The following is a 17639-nucleotide window of genomic DNA, read 5'->3' on the forward strand; positions in this document are numbered from 1 at the left end:
CATCCTTCCCCATCGCCCCCAATACACACACACACACACACACACACACACACACACACACACGATAACATTAATAGAAAATCTGAAGTGTTGAAAGGCCAACAAGTCAGGAGATGAGCACCACAATCACCTCGGGAATTTTCCATTACCGTTTCTAAGAGGACGGCGCCATGTCATAGGTTGGGTAGGGGCCAGGGGCAGAGTACAAGAGGAAGTCAGGAGGCAGACAGAAAGGAAGGTCTGGGAAAGAAACTTTACAGTAGCTTCTGAATGAAGGAATAGAAACTTTACTGTGGCTTCTGAATGAAGGATTAGGCAAGACAGGGTGAGCAGACTTTTAGGAACAGCCAGTTTGAAATCCGCATGGGTTCTGGGCACTATGCGGGGCCCTGATTGTCTAGTGTGTGGCTCTAAGGTCCTTACTTCAGGGAGGGTGTGCACTCTGGATTAGTCAGGTTGCATTTGGAATGTGTGGCTGGGGAGGAGATTTGGAGGTCAAAGGGAGAATGAGATGAGAAGAGAAGGAAGCTGAAGGCCAGGTGACTCAGACATTCCCGGTTATCAGGATGTACAGAATGAGACGCAGCCACCTCATGTGTACGTGCATACCGGGCAGATAGAGCACATCTGCTTTGTAGAAACTAGACCTGTGGTTAACGGAGGCACGTCTGCGCTTCATTCAACACATGTGTGTCTCAACGCTCTGCTTCCCATTGGTTGGCTTGAGTTCTGCCTAAAAATTCACAGAATTTCTTTGTATTTTACACACTATGACGGCCATCTCGAATAGTGTGCTGCATTGTTTTAGTTTATTGAATAATTGTTTTCAGCTTGCTCCTGGTTGTTTATTCCCTGTGTGGAAATCCATCTTCCAATGTTCTTGGATCAAACAACCATTTCTTTGCAGCTCTGGGATTTTGTTATACTTTGAAAGACCTTTGCTCCTCTGGGGCTATATATTTGTTTCCTGTGTTTTCTTGTGATACGGCAAAGATCTGAGTCATATTTTAACCTTTGCTCCATCTGGTATAGTTAGCGTGGTGGCAAACAGGAAAGCAACGAGCTTAGAACCCAGTGCCAAGTCCGTTGTCTGTAGGAAAGCACTGTTCGTACTCCCGCCCACATGAACCAAATGGAGGCAAGCAGGGACACCTGGGTAGGTGGGAGGGCACAAGAATTAGCTGGCATTAATCCCCAGAGTCGGAAGACAGTGTTGCTACCTGTAATGGGACACCTAAGCACCGCCAGGCTTTGACTAGCTTAAATCTTAATGATTTGGCGGGGAAGGATCAGGAGGTGATGAGGTGATTGGATAGTTCTCAGTGCCAGCTCTGCGTGCGAGCTGTTGGGCAGTCGTTTAGGTTCCCTGGGCCTTGGTTTAGATCATTGATACAGTTTTTCAGCTCACGTTCCTTCTTCCCAGCTGCCTCGCTGTGGTGTATTCTTTTGGTCTTTCCTCTCCTCCCCCTAGAATTCATGCATGGGTGGCACACCCTGTATTCACGTCACTGTCAGAGTCAGCCCCGCCTCCTCCATCGCATCAGCCCCGCCCCCTCCATCACCATCGGCCCACCCCTCTGCCCCCAGCTCCTCCCAGAGGAACCACTGGGAAAACCTTGCATGGGCTACATATGTGTGAATTACATACAACTCAAGATCGTCCCTCATCGGCCTTGATACGCAGCAGGGTGCAGAGTCACCTGCAGAAAGCCCCTCAGGCAAAGAAGGCGAGAGTTCCACGGCTCATTCTGTGCAAAACTTTCTAAAATTCCTCATCAGCACCAGTGTCTCTCCACGTCCCCCTCAGACCCGTTTGAGGAGCTCCAGATGTCCTCCTCGGGATGAGCCTTGCCTTCTATCTCCACCCATTCTCCTCCCTTTGGTGTCTTTGGCCACTTCATTGTTTTATGAAGCAGTGGTCAGAGTTCTTTGCAGACGTCCCACCCAGCATCCCGTGGTCCTTTCCAGGTCCCGGCGCAGAGTAGGGAAATGAAGGGCAGCAGGAGGAGGCTGAAAATACTTTGAGTTGAAGCTTCCCTTATTTGATCATTAAAATTGCACTTCCTTGTCCTCAACAGTCAAATTTCTCAGCAACCCGATCTATGTTCCTTCTGTTCCTGCGCCTTCCAGAACACACTTGCTGAAGCCAAACTTGTTCCTATTTGCCTACAGCTCTGGATTTTCCACTCTGCTGGTGCCTTTGCTCGTCTCCTCTTGTACTAAAAACCCGCCTGTACAATGCTTCAGAGTGGCCATTTTTCAAGGCCAGCTGGGGTTCTGATTTTTTTCTCGAAGTATCTGGTTCCCAAACAGAGCCTGACCCTGTCTCCTTCGGGAACCTGGCTGTGCTGCCCTTGTCTCCTGCCTACTTCTCTTTCTCTTCTTAAAGCTACTCTGGAGCGCCTTTGGGAAACCGAGAGAGCAGGAAGCAATGTTCCCTGCGAACGCTACCTGTTTTGTGTATAACTGTGATAGGTTTCAGAAAAGTGATTACACATCATGTTTAAAAGCAAATGAAAAATGGAGAGACTTCTTCCATATGATTCCATAAGAATCAACCTAAGTCCTCGGTGATTTAAACCTTTCCCAGTTAGAACCATCTCCAGGCTCACCTATTTACTTCACCACCGACCCAACCCCTCGGGGGAAATGTGATAGAGAAGGAGTGATTGTCAAATGTTGTTCTTTCAGTGAAATTAAATACCCCAGGTCTAGAAAAGCCGTGATATTCCACTTGGCACAGGCTACAGATCTTCTCAACGTCTCTAACTCTGCTCTCTCTGACACCCCTGTCGTGTCTGCAGAGGTATGGGGCCATTGCAGACACACTGAGAATCTCTACCCAAGGTCAACATGTTAAACACCAACCTGTATTCAGACTGAAGGTGTCTGTCTCATTCAACCTGCACAGATCCCCACATCGACTGGGTCCCTCTGTGTGGGTTTCTAATAGTTGTATTAACAGGGTTTTAGAAACTGTCCAAACGTCTGAAGCAATGGCTCTTCAGTTTAGAGTGTTACCTGCTCTTCCAGAGGAGGGGGGTGCAGTTCCCTGCACCGGTGTGTAGGCTCTTAACCCAGCCTCCAATAGCACTGCATGCATGGTGTGTGTGTGTGTGTCTGTGTGTGTGTCTGTGTGTGTGTGTCTGTGTGTGTGCACACGCAGATCTCCATAAACATAAAATACAAATAAATGAAACCTCAAAAAATTAAACATTTCCTCAAATAGGATAGAAAGATCTTAAAAAGAAACCCTCACCGACACTATTTATTTCCCAGTGATGTGCTTTATAAACCTTGTTTTCCTTAACGGATGAAAATAAGAACTTTGGCAGTTGCATGAGAGCTCTTTCCGCTCTCAGATAACTTGTGAAGTGCTTTGTGTTTGAGCAGACTGTGTCTACAGTGAGTCCTGCCATGTAACCATGGAGCAAGCCGTGTTTGGACAGCAGGACTTGTTTGTCTTTTCTGTCAGCATTGTCATAAATTTGACTTAGCCTCAGGAAGACGGCATTTAACGGCTAGGTTAAGTAGGAACATTAAAACCCTTTAAAATACGTTGATTTAAAAATATCTCCTGTCTAAAGCATTATATAATAGTTTTGATAAGATAAAAACAATTTCATCTCAGACAAGACATAATTTAAAGTTGTTTTCATTTTCCTATGATTTAAAACAAAGTCAGAGGAGGAATGGTAGGGAGGGTTACTGTGTGACCTTTTCCACGGAAAATTAGACACTTCATGAGAAACTCACCAGGAACATCAGGAAAGCTAAAACAGATGATAGCCTGCAAATGATTGACAGTTGGTAGATAATGTCCCTCCTGGGGGGGGGGGAGAGAGAGAGAGAGAGAGAGAGAGAGAGAGAGAGAGAGAGAGAGAGAGAGATTGTGTGTGTGTGGTGTGTGTTTGAGTCTGTGTATGTGTTATATGTGTGAGAGTGTGTGTGGAGTGTGTGAAAGAGAGATTGTGTGTGCTGTGTGTATAACTGTGTGTATATGAGTCTGTGTGAGTGCACTGTATGTGTGAGTATGTGGGTGAGAGAGAGAGTTTGTGTTTGTGGTGTGTGTGTGAGAGTCTGTGAGAGTGTATGTTGTATTTATTATGTGAGTGTGTGTGTGTGTGTCTGTCTGTATGTATGTGAGTGCCCTGGCAGAATGTCCACCGCAGGGTTTGTATGGAGGGGCCGGGAAGGTGACTTTAGGCCACCCCTCAGGTGGGAAACATTTGTAATACATTTGGGAAAGAAATAGTTCAATATCACTCATTTCTCTAAAATGAAGAAAGGGAATAAAATCAGTGTCACTAAAGGATTCATGGTCAGAGCCAAGTTGTACCCCAGTGATAGTAAATGATTTGGCAAACCTAGATAGTATACTGTTAACAAACTTAGAGGTCTTTTCTCTGTGGTTCAGTTCTTGCTTCTTTTGCTATATACATATGTGTACACACACACAGATAGATACACACACACTCACATTCACATGCATTCTGCCTGGCAATACTCCCTTATGACAAGATATTTATAAGAAAGGACAGAATATGAGCCTATAAGAGATCATTGCCTCCTCCTTTTGTGGTGCATGATTTTGTAAGTTAAAATTAGTATCTTCCAGAATTCCATTGTGAAACCCACACCTATTATTATTATTATTATTATTATTATTATTATTATTATTATTATTATCAACATCATCATCATCATCATCTTATATTTTATATTCATGGTTTCCCCTCTATCTTTTTCTTTCAGTCCCTCTTTCCCACCTCCCCACTTCTCCTCTCTTTCCCTTCAGAAAAGGACAGACCTCCAGGGACGTCAACCAAACATGGCTTAGTACGTAGCAAGACTGGGCACAAATCCTCATATTTAGGCTGGACATGGCAACCCAGTAGGAGGCAATGGTTCCCAAGATCAGACAAAAGAGTCAGAGACAGCCTCCTCCCGCCACACACTATTAGGCGGCTCACAAGACCAAGCTATATGACCATAATATATATGCAGCGGACCTAAGTAAGACCCATACATGCCCCCCGAATGTTCGTTCAGTCTCTGTGAACCCCAGTGAGTCTTGCTTGGTTGATTCTGTGGGTTGTTTTCTTGTGGTGTCCTTGACCCCTCTGGCTTCTATAAACCTTCTCCTCTTCTTCCACAAGATTTCTTGAGCCCTGCCTAATGTTTGGCTGTGGGTCCCTGCATCTGTTTCCGTCGAGGTTAGATGAAGCCTCTGATAATGATTATGCTACAAACATAACAGAGTATCATGAGGAATCATTTCAGTGACTTTTTTCCCAGTTGTGTTTGACTGTATCCTAAGTCTCTGGGCTACCCAGTGTCCAGCACGGGCTTCCTCCATGGCTGGGTCTCAAGCTGGACCAGTCATTGGTTGGCTACTCTCACAAGTTCTGCGTCACCTTTACTCCAACACATCTTGCAGACAGGACAAACTGTAGGTCAAAGGTTTGAGGCTGGGTTTGTGTCCCAGTCCCTGCTCTCAAACCCTTGCCTGGTATCAGAGGATGGATGGCTGGTTTAAGCCCTGTATCCCCCATTACTAGGAATCTTAGCTAATAGATTCCTGGGAGTTTCCACTGCAATCACTCTACCTCACCTCTGAATGCTTTCCATTCTAGTTGTTTTTTCCAGGACAAAATTAGTATTTTGTAGAATTCCATGGGTGAACACCAAACTCATTTTTAAGACAACAATTCACTCAACAAAAGAACACTGCTAACACCATATGATACCTAAGACATACAACAAGATACAAGAAAGCACTTTTGCTGGCACGAGAAATAAATCTGCAACTAAGACCATCTGGAACATGTATGCAGTTGGTCCAGTGGGAATACAATTCTACCCTCTGATGGAGACACACACCTGAGACCTCTCTGGTGCCATTTTTAGATGGTGAGATCCTGGTTACACCTTACTTACTTCCAACCTCTCTGTGAGGGGAATTGGTCCAGGCTTCTTCAAAAAAAAACTGTGTTCCATGTGTACTTATTTACAAGTTGATCTCTCTGGTCCCAGGAGTTTGCTACATCTGCAATGAGCCATTCTCAGATGCATTTCTAAACCCTAGGTGCCTTCCCAAAACTCCAGACTAAAGCCAGATGGTAGTCCCTGCTTTCTGGTATTTGAAGTCCATGTTCTAAGCTCCTGATTCCAGCCCTCACTCTACCCCACTTCTCACACACTCCTCAGACAGATTCCCTCTACAAATTGCATTCTGTTTCAGTCAGCGACAGCTCCATCTTTCAGTCACTCAGGCTGAGGTACTGTGGTTTGCCGGAAGACCTGTTTGTACTATCCACCACCAACTTTGAAGATCGAACCTTGTGTGCTCTACCTCACGGACCTCACTGTGAACGCTGAAGTATGTACTTTCATCACCTCTCGACAGGATTGCTATAAGCACTACCATCCTAGGAAAACCCTGTACCCACAACAAGACAGCATCCTTTTCTAACTGGAGGAGATGATGGCCCTCCTCTGTAGACAGCTCTCGATCTCCTGTCTGCTCAGAATGAGCCACATTCTTGTGTGCAGGCCTAGAAAACCTAAACGCTGTGGCCCTACCCTCTGCTCACCTGCATACCTTTCTGCTTTCAGCTTGTCTTACTCTCTTGACCCCAGCAGACTGGACTCTGCTTTTCACACTTGGATCCCTTCGCTGACTCTCAAATGCACCAACTGCTTTCCAACTCCAAACTTTGATGCTTTTTCTACCTTGGCTTGGAACTTGCTTCCTTGGATATTTTCTCAAGTTTCCATTCATTTGCATACAGATCTGTATTATGTGGTCTTCACAGAGCCACCTCCCCTCCGCCCGTGCACTTATTCATTAGCTCTACCTCTTCTCCTCTCATGCTTGCTTGTTTTTATGTCATGAATGTGTCTCCTGGTTTACAGTCAGAGTGCAGGGTCTATGTGTTGATCAGAGCAGCACTTCCATCCTCCAAGAAGGCTTTCTGGAACACACTACAAGTATCTGCTAATCGAATTAAGGCAAACCACACACACACACACACACACACACACACACACACACACACATTTCTAGCTCTCCAGGTTTTTATTAACATAAGCTGCTATTGAATATAGGTTTGCTTTAAGTAGGTAGGCAAACTATTAGAGCCAAACATTTCTCTTTGAGTCTCTCTTTCAGTTTGAATGAGTACCTTTTAGTATGCTAAAATCCATCTGTCACACTAATGACAGACAGGAAGAGAAAGAGTTAAATGCCACAAAGGAAATAGGTGATGGAGCTCCTCTATTTGTGTTGCTTCCTTCTGAAGAACTCACACTCCATGTTTATAAAGACTCGTTGTTTTAAAGTATATTAACGACACAGCTCAACTTTTCAGATAATAATAGATACATAAATATCATTTGACAAACACTGTTTCCATGTTGAAGGATAGATACGAAGATTAAATCTTTTATTTTACAAAGGCTTAAAAGAAACAGGAAACATAACCTTAATTATACATCAGTGAAGAGAAACCCTAAGCAAGAGTTTATGGTAATTACATATATCCGTTCTATCTTGAAAATGTTTTGAGGGGTAAGGGGGCAGCTATTGAAAACCCAGGACCAGCCAATGATGTGATTCTAATGTTCCTTGTGCTTTGCACACAAGCTTTGTCCAACGGAGAGCTGAATACATTTGCTGCAGTGTTACTTTTCTGCAAAAATAGCTTTCTCATTCAGTGATAGGTGACTCAACCAGATTCCTAAGAAATTAGTTCCACTCAACATTTTAAAGGACAATAATGTTCATCAATAAAGTGATAAGTAAAGTCAACCCTAGCCTCCCAAGTGAAATCAACTCTAAAAATACATATTTGTGAATAGTGTACATTTAGGATCATTGGCATACATTAGTGAATAGTTAAGGCTAGGACTTTGTCAATAAACAGGTCAAAGATTAGCAAATTCTACAGTATATTTTTAAGTGAGTAACAAAAAATGATTCCAAAAATAAATTTCTGTGTTAAAGACTTCATTAGAAAAACCTTACAAGAGTATAATAGAAAACAACATTTGGGTTCTTGAAAGAGCAAGGATAGAGTATTTACATGGAGTCATTGTTATTCTGCAAAAGACACTAAAGATGAATGTATAGTATTTTTGCTATAATAAATCCATTTTCGTGACAGAAATGTCATTAGACTTGTATGTTTACATATAATAAACAGGATTTGAAATACATAAGTTGTATAGTATCAAAATCTTTTATTTTTTTAAAAAAAGCAAAAGAGAAATAAAATTATTGCCACTTACATTCAATATTTTACCAAGTAGGTAAACAGTCTTTGAAGTTTATATTTTACATTTTGGTAATGTAATTCAGCATGCATTTACCTTACTGTGGTCATTCAACTATATCATTAATAGCTCAGTTGTCATTTTATTCACTTGAAAACTTCAAGTTGCAATTTTAAAGATAATATCTTGCTCTTTTAAAAGTGTTTTTTTTTTACATTGGCTACATATTTGAAAATTTAAGTAGTCAAGCCAATAACTGTTCCCCCTAATTACATTTAAAGACTAACTAAAGTAGAATCTTTGTGCATATATTTCAAAAGCTTGGTTAGTGTGTTAGAAACTACACCAAAACTTAAAGATGAAAGTTATTACTTAAACACAGCACACTGCACAGAAGACTGGCTGCGTGCAGTACTTCAAAGTCTACTCAAGAGCACTTGTTTCTCTCTGAAGTGATCCCTTTTCACAATCAGAAACTGAAACGGCCTCCAAAGCCTCCTAATGTGACCCTGGCATCCTGCAATTAAGGAATTCCAAGAACTTTCATTGGGCTAAAATTATATTTTTTCTTTGAATTTCGGAGAATGAAATAAGCAGTTGACCACTTAGGATTAAAATGAATAGTATTTGAACTACCATTTCAAAATTCATCATAGTAAACAAATTTGTTCTAGAAAAGTCTGCTTCCAAGGAAGTTGATACCTCAACAATAGTATTGCTTTGGGCATAGGATTGGCTTTCAAAGTATAAATAAATGGTTTTTATCCTTACCATGGCTTTCCCCCGAGGAAGCCTTACAGTAGTCTAGCACCTTACATGAAAATGTGCAGAAAGAGAAGACCAAGAGGATAAAGCAGCTTTTGTATCAGGGTCTCACAGAATATAAACAGTAAGTGGATCACCACTAAACCACAGTCTTCAGGAGAACATTATCGGACAGGGAAGAGACATATATTATGCTATCAGATTTTAAGGCATTATAATGCTATATTTTGCATTAGATGAATAAGTTTAGCTATACATATTATCCCTGCCCCCTAACCTCATCCCTGCCCTTCTTTTTGAGAACCAAAGTGCTTTAAGTTTTTCTTGGACCAAAGAAAGTGCTACAGTCCTTAGGTACAGATACACAAGTAACTGTGCCCTGAAAAGACTGGTGTATTTTCAAATGTGCATGCCCTAGTGAAAACAAAACTTGTGTATATAGAATTTAACTTGCACAATAATTTCATTTGTAATTATAAAATAATAAAAATAGTAGGACACTTTCAACTAATAAAAATGAAAGGTTTTGCAATTATAACATACAATTGTCAATATTTCCAGTGCGTTCAAGCGTTCCTCACATAACAGCAACAAAAGAGTCTTTTTACATATTTTCAGCTTTATTTTCAAAGCTGTAAAGCTTAAAAGGAAGTGTTTAGTCATAGGAAAGGAAAATAAACTGAGGCACATGGCAAAGGCTGAAGGAATACATTTCCTCTCAGATGAGTACCAGGAGAGATAACAGTAGCAATTTATGGCTTGAAATTCTTGGGTCTAATCATCATCCTGGCCTGCTTGAAGGAGGACTTGTAGCCACCTGGCTGTGCTTGGCTTATGCCAGGCCATGTGCCCCAGAAAATCCCATTACGGACACCTTTGTATTTCTGGTGGTAGTATTTGCCATTTAAGTTTGCAGAGAGACATGCATCAAACCACCAGCCTGAGCTGTAATAGAGCCCACAGTTCCCAGACGGGTACCGATCATTGTCTCTGTCTGGGGTGGTGAAAAACCTCAGGTCATGATTGTAATGTCGACTGAAACGTAAGGCATCCCCTGCCGTGCCGTTATAGTTACCAACGTGTAATCGGTATTTGAGAAATTCGTTAGCCACATAAAACTGATCATACAAGGCATAGAGGGTGAGACCATTAAAGTCTTCGAGATCTATTCTCAAAACCATTTCCTTACTCTTGGTCAGAAGATGAATTTTATCATTGCCCAGCCAAAATTCTCGTTCAAGGTTTCCAAAGCCAGCTTTGTAGTCTTTCCACATTCTGGTGAAGTTGGTGCTCCCATCAAGGCGGACCTGGAGCACCGTCCAGCCTCCACCCATGGTCTCCATGTCACAGTAGACCTCAAAGCTGCTGTTTCTGTGGTCGGGGGTAACTCTGTAGGTCCCGCTGCTCCTCTTGCCTATCACGTAGTAGTCAGAACAATCTTTGTATATTAGATGTTGAACTGAAAAGGGGAAGAAAGACACGCATAAGAGCATGGGGTTTTGGTAAGTCAAAGCTGTGCAGCCCAAGGATCCTCAAACTCAAAAGCAATTGGACACTTCACTTGCTGGTGATAATGGAACTCTCCTGAACCCTGTGAGCAGATGCTAACTATGGCCTCAGAACCAACTGGCGTTACCAAGTATACAGGACTGTCTTGGGTGGTCATCACGGTGGCAACAGTCACAGCAAACGGCAGTAAGAATAAGTGTATGCAAGGTTTAATGAGGAACAGTGACCTGCAGAAACTGCCAAACACTGGACCATTTTCACCGAGCCCACACACCAACCTTAGGACGTGGGTATGACGGCCAGCTAGCTTCTACACGTATTTCATCTCCCAGATGATCATAGACGTTTCCCATGGCAACTAGTGTAATGACTGCTGACCCTGTCCTAAGAGACTTGGACTTAACTTTCAGACAGAGGAATATAGTGAAGAGGCTGTCACCTAACACCATCATATTCCTCAGTACACATGCTCCAAAGGAAGCGTCAACCTTCAGTGCACAGCATTGTTCTGAAACTCACTCTCACTTCACCCGAGAACGATCTAAAGCCATTCCAGTTGGGGGGGGGGTGCTCTCCCTCTCCAACACTCTAGCAATGTTGTCCTGAATTTACTATTTAGGAAGGTGTGGTCAGCCAATATCCCACAGTTTCGTGTCTAGAAGCAGCAGCAGGGTAATTGTGATTATACTCAGTGTAATAATCACTTGCTGGTTTTGTAGAGCTCAGAGACCAACTATTTTTCCAAGTTAATTTTAACAAAAATTCGAGTCAGGTAAAGGAAGTTTAATATGATACCTGTGAGACACAGAAATCTGTTTGCATGTAATCAGAACTCTGGAGAGTCCTAAGCTTTTAGGACAAAAGGAAATAATATTTTTGTGTCATTACAAGTTAAGTGCAGTGTCATATTTAATATACACCTTGTGATGTCTCTTAAACATGAATGTCTGTCTACCTTTGTCATTAGTGACAGCTTTCTATGGCACAATGACCTAGATCCCAAATGAAAGTGATCTCTACAATGTCTCATCACAGGATAGGCACAGATAATAACACAGAGGCGACCTTTTAGGGTGTGGCAACCCATCCACAACGGTCCTAGGAATTCAGGAATCACAGAAAACAATGTCATGGACACAGAAGGCAGTTAGGTAGGTCTGTGATCTTAAACAGTAGTAAAGTTCATTAACTGGATGGTGAGGATGGATGTGCCACTAAGCTCAAACCAAAAAGTTCTGTGCGCGCGCGCACACACACACACACACACACACACACACACACACACACACAAATGCTTTTATTCCATGTATAAAATCTCCCATTCTCACTAGATACTTGAGAGTCTAGCACAGCAGATTGTCTGTGAAGCCTTATTTAGCCCATGAGATGATCTAAGAAGAAGCCATCAGCCACCTAAGACCTGATTTCCAAGGACCTAACTAAGCGTAGCCAGGAACCTTGCCCTATCTACCCTGTGTTCAAACACAGTAATGGCCCGGGAGGAATCTGCTTCTGTTTCTCTGTAGGTCGGCATAACAGCGAAGGTCTAGAAACCGCAAGTACTCTCTTAGTACAACTAATAGGATCTTTGTAATTAGATCATTTACCATTTCCGTTGTCTCCTTTGAGAAAATACTTGTTTCTCACGCCATAACCTAACAGGTGGAAGTCTGTCTAACTTATACTCCCTCGGGTTAATGTTTATGGCCACTATCTGGCTATAGGGCTTTTATGAACAAACTGTAAGAACCTCATTACACCTACTTGGCTGTGTCTGGATGTGTTCTTGGCTGGGGCACTTGGAACACTTGCCATCCAAACTGTTGACCACGAAGGTTAGATTTGCCACTTTGTTGTCCACGTAGTTCTCGATGGTGTTCATATTTACCAGATGGAGCGTCTCCAGGCGCCCCTGCAGCCCCTGGATCTCATCCTTTGCGTTCTTCAGCTCTGAGGACAGCTTGTTCACCTGACTCTCCAGTTCCTGGACTCGACTGTCCTCGGCCGGCTCTGCGCCATTCCCGCCGGGGTCTCGATGTTCGTCAGCTTGCAACTTGCAGTCCTGGCAGGATTTCTTCAGACTGTCCACGGCTTCCTTGAGGGTCCGCACTTCTTTGAGCACCTCCTCCAGGCTGCCGAACTGCCGCGGGAGCTGGAGGGTCAGCGCGGGCAGGGTGAGCTGGAAGGGGCACTGGCTCCCCTCGCACCTCCCGCTGCCCTCCAGCCTCGCGGGGCAGGCAGCCTGGGCGCTCGCGTCCTCCAGCCCTTCAGTCCGGTTGTGCTCCTCCACCGCTCGGCAGGCAGCGAGGACCGCGGAGCTCAGCCACAACCAGCCAGGAAGCCTCATCCTTGCAGTGCCTCAGCCCAGCCCGACCTGGCGCTTTAATAGCCACAGCCGCCTGACTCAAGCTTTCTGTGTTCCCAGAAAAGGGCGGGCGCATTTGCATCACAGTCACAGAAGTGGCATCGGAGGAGAGGGTCCCTAAGCAAGTGCAGCCAGCCAAATGCTGCCATCTCTTGTCAGTCAAAACTATGCACAATAGAGTGCCTGCTGCGCGTGTCACACATTGTATTCAAGATTCACCGGCTTGGCTTTTAGAAAGCACTAGGAAAGGCTTTTGTTTCAAAAACAGTTCTAATGCCAATGCTCAAAATAGACCATATATTATACTTATTATTTCTTAGTGGGGAAAGACTTTGACCGTCTAAATGTCTATGAGCTTCTTCCCACGAAATGTCACCAAAATGGAAATGACTCTGTTTCCTCGCTAGTTTGGGGCCTTGTTTTCTTTTTGAAGGCTAGACTTTGTATGAATTCTTAAGTGCTTAAAATTGCTTCTGATCAGAACAAAGGGCAGCTCTTTAAATGGACTCTCTGTGTCTTTTTGTCTCTCTCGTCTGTTCGTAAAAGAGAAGAAGACTGGAAGAGGAAAATAATGCTGTTCTCTTCTGACTGTGCAGGATATTTAATTGCCAGCGGTTAAAACACTTGCACAGCCAGTGGCTGTCCTTTTTTATCACTCAGCTCAGGAGCTAGAGACAGGAAGACTGTCTCTTTTAAGGTCACTGTGCACAGTGACCTCATAAGATTTCTTATTTAAAATGTTTATTGATTAAAAATTATTTCACCATCACTAACAGAGATAAATCCAAATTACTGTACTAGTTAAGGCACTCTGTAATCTGTCTTATTTATTTAGACTTGGTCTCAAGTAGCCCAGGCTGGCCTTGAACTCCTGATCTCCCCGCCTCTCCCTCCTAAACACAGAGATCATAGGTGTGCACCACCACCTCCAGGTCTCATATTTATATCTCTACCAGGATTTCCCAAGACTTTACTCTACAGCCTCTTAATTCAGACTAAACTACTCTCTTCAAATCCTCAGAACAGGGCAGGCTCTCTGTCTGAGAGGTCTGGGATGCCAGCCCTGGCACTGCCTCCCCCTGAACATAACAAGTGTTGTCTTTGCTGAGCCCTCGTCCCTTCTAACAGCACAGGAGGACTCTGGGTATTCTTTGCCTCGTACAGAAATAACCTACACAGACACCGTACGCCTCCTTGTCTTCCAGCCTCTTCCCGGCCCCCACTCTCCCTTCTCCATGCCGTGTACCCAAACCAGCTGTAGACCACAAGTCCACCCCTTAAAACACCCTGTTCCATCCGCCCTCCTCACTCACGCTCAAACCACGGCGCCCCCTGGCTGCAGGGGAGAAGTGAATAAATGGGTAATTTTAAAGAGAGGAAGAATTACGTAGATTTAAAATTGGCTTGCAAAGTGGACCCGTGTAGGATTAGATTCTGGCACATTGCTCACAAGCTCGAACACTAATCTGTGTTCACCAGTCAAGAACTTATTCTAATTATTGTACACTCAGCGTCGTGCCATAGCACACCTGAAACGTGCTCACCAACTCCACGTTCTTCCACCCATTTATTCATCATACTCCAGTGAATGTGTATTCTGCATGAATACACAGCACTCTCCCGAGGACTCGGGCCGCACTAGTAAACCACCACCACCAACAACAACAAAATGCCTTTGCTGTTTTAGATACTGAAGGCCTCCTGTTTTCTCCACGATAAAACACTTCCGGCCTGCACTTAGGATCAAAATCCTAAGCACTTTTGGAACTTGGTAAATGAGACATAAAGCAGAACTTTCTGACTCTTGACATGGGCTCATTGTTTATCTGTTTGAACGGTGGGGTTGCTCTTTGGGGGTTGTGCTTGACTCGTGAGTTCTCAGTACACTCATGGCCTAATGTCATAACCTAAAAAGCTTGGGCAATGTCTGTTGGTGGGGGGAGGGCACTTAAAATTCTCAAAGTGAAAGTGGAAAGCCCCTGTGTTTACCTGTTTCCTTGGCACCGACATGTGATCTTCAGGATTCTCAACTTAAAAAAAAAAAAAAAAAAGACAAATCATTGTTCCCAACTGGCGTGGTGACATTCACCTCAGGAAGATCACAGTTTCAAGGACAGCCTTAGTTACATACACAGCAAGATTCTGTCTCAAAGTACAACAAATCACTAGTCCCTGATGACAAGGCAGACACTAAGCAGTAAGAGAGAAGCTCAGTCCACCCCTGAAGACTGCCACCCCCGGGGCAGAGGGCTGTGCCAACATCAGTGCCAGATGATTCCCCAGGCGCTGTCTCCACTGTCACCACTGTCCATGCAGCTAAGCACTGAAGAGAGTCAAGCAGTGAATAATGAGCCAGTGAGTCTGAGCAGTGATGAGCAGGAGGCAGAGCAGGAAGTCAGCCCTGAGTCTGACTCTAAAGTCTGTGTCCTTTTTCCTGTGCCTGGACCCTGATGAGAACAGAGACACATCACTGGACCCTCATGAGAACAGCCTAGTGCTAATATCAGTGCTTGGATCAGTTGGGAACCAGGGGAAGTTTCAAACAACAATGACAACAAAAATAGGTTCCCTTTCCTTAGGATCCTTTTATGGCTTCTGACCCAAAAGAGTACAGAACAGGAAGAGCCAACGCTTTGCAGGACGTGCAGAGCCATCTGCTCGTTTATATGACCTGAGTCAGGGTTAGATGCTAATGGAGTGTGTACCGGGAATCAAACCCAGGTCCTCTGGAAGAGCAGCCAGTGCACTTAACCACTGAGCCATCTCTCCAGCCCAACAAATAAATTTTGGTGAGTAGACAAACTTTCAACGATGAAACCATGAATAACTGAGGACCATGCATTTTTATAAAATATATGGCTTTAAATTCTTGGAAACTTTTATTTACATTTTAAGCTGGGATAATTAAATTAATTTTACCTATTTCTCCACTTGCATTCCTTAGAGCTTTGTTTTGTTTACATTCAGCATTTTAAATAATATATTAATACATATTTACATATAGTATATAGCATATGCATATATTTGTATCCTATATATAATATGTAATGTGTTATATAATCTATGTGGCTTCAGTTGTAAAATTTAGCTTAAAACATTATTTCATTATTTTAGTTCACTGCCTACTTATGGAAAAATGAAAATATTAAACTAATTCTGTGCTGGTGAATAATTCATGCAACATACATACCTCTTAAAGGCCTGTCCTTATACTCCTAGATATTCACCATTAAAAGACTCCAAAGGCTCTGAAATATACATTAGGATGGAAAGTTTTAATAAACTGGAAAAGGTCACGTCCACCTCTGTTGATAACTAATGTGTTGAAACACAGTGATGGTGCCTCACCTAAGGCCTTCACCAGAAACACTTTTAGAAAGTTTTTACAAATGTAGCACTCACTTCCTGGGTTTCTGCTTTGATGTCCTCTGTAAATGGGCCTGCTTCCTGTTACCTACCCGCTCACGATCCTTACCGAAAACTGTGAAACATCTCAACTCTTATCTCCCCCAGCCTGTTACTGTGGCTTGTCATGACTCCCGCTCCTATATTTGACACAGAATTGTTCTGCTCACATTTGCATGTATAAGGGTGTGGGTCCCGATTGTTGATACGAATCAATTGCAATGATGGCCATTGCATACAAAAAGATAGATGTGTTTTATGGTCACATATACATTTACAGTGAATACTCATCTTGATACTAAGATCATCTCAGAAGACAGCAAGTAGAAGAGCGTTGTAATTATAGTCAGTGAACCTTAATGCAGAGTCTCCGGACTCTCAGGCCCTTAACAGTCTCGGTGGTTATGCTTGGCATTGTCATTTGGCACCTGAGAAGGTCTCATTAGAGATCTATGACATCCTCTACAGGAGCCCAGTCACTGATTTCAATGGCCTGTGTATTTTTAGCTGCTCATTTCCTCCACGTCCCCTGGGCTCTGCTATCATCATGGAGATAAGGACTTTAAAAAGAAACAAGATAAAACAAACAAACAAACAAAAATGGATTCATTACTGACTTCATGTGGGGGTGGGGGGGCGGGCAGTGGCCTAAAGTTGGAAGCAATGATTTTCAAGCCAGAGTCAGCTTTGGGTAAAAGTTACTTAGCCTTTAAGTGGGGTTCACTGAGAACACCCTCACTGTACATCTTTGGCCCCATCCATTAATGTTGTACGTGTGTGTGTGTGTGTGTGTGTGTGTGTGTGTGTGTGTGTGTGCACTCCAGCTCGCGCTCGAGCGATCGAGTGTGTGTGAACATGCACGTGCACTGTGAATGCAGGTGCCCTTCGAATCAGAAGACACCATCTGGAGTTACAAGTGACCCACCTGATTGTGGGTCCTGGGAACTGAGCTCAGCGCCTCTGTGAGAGCACGGTACGCTCTTAACCACAGTACCAGTTCACTGTGCTTGGCAGGCAGATCTCTTTGAGTTTAGGGGAACCTGGTCTATACAGTTCCGGGATAACCTGAGTTACATGAGACCCTGTCTCAACAAAAACAAAAACAAGACAAAACAAAAAAAGCAACAAAAACAAAGAAAATAAGACAAACCAAAGTTTTATGGTTTATGGCCGTACAGTCTTCTGGATACCAGGTTTCTTAGCTTGGGGCCATGCTTCATCTTTTTATCTCTGCTACTTTCCCCTTTGTTCTTGCCTTTTTAGGTCTTTGCTTCTGAATTGGGTGAACGTAAAGAGAAACAGCTGCTTCCCACAACTA

The 17639-nt window shown here is 43.4% G+C and overlaps 2 protein-coding genes across 2 annotated transcripts in view; one reads left to right on the top strand and one right to left on the bottom strand.

Annotated features, from left to right (window-relative positions):
• CCDC146 (coiled-coil domain containing 146) overlaps window positions 1-17639 on the top strand; it is a gene marked incomplete at both ends in the record, with an annotated part of 97307 nt that overhangs the window by 15692 nt on the left and 63976 nt on the right. The gene's annotated exons all lie outside the window — the stretch shown is intronic.
• Window positions 7511-12898, bottom strand: FGL2 (fibrinogen like 2; the record flags this gene model as incomplete). Its single annotated transcript, XM_080936411.1, has 2 exons — window positions 7511-10501; window positions 12316-12898. The coding sequence occupies 2 exons, from the start codon at window positions 12896-12898 to the stop codon at window positions 9795-9797; spliced, it is 1290 nt and encodes a 429-aa protein (XP_080792537.1). The 3' UTR covers window positions 7511-9794.

The sequence above is a fragment of the Micromys minutus genome (genome assembly GCF_963924665.1).
Source record: "Micromys minutus genome assembly, chromosome: 23".
Taxonomy (NCBI): domain Eukaryota; kingdom Metazoa; phylum Chordata; class Mammalia; order Rodentia; family Muridae; genus Micromys; species Micromys minutus.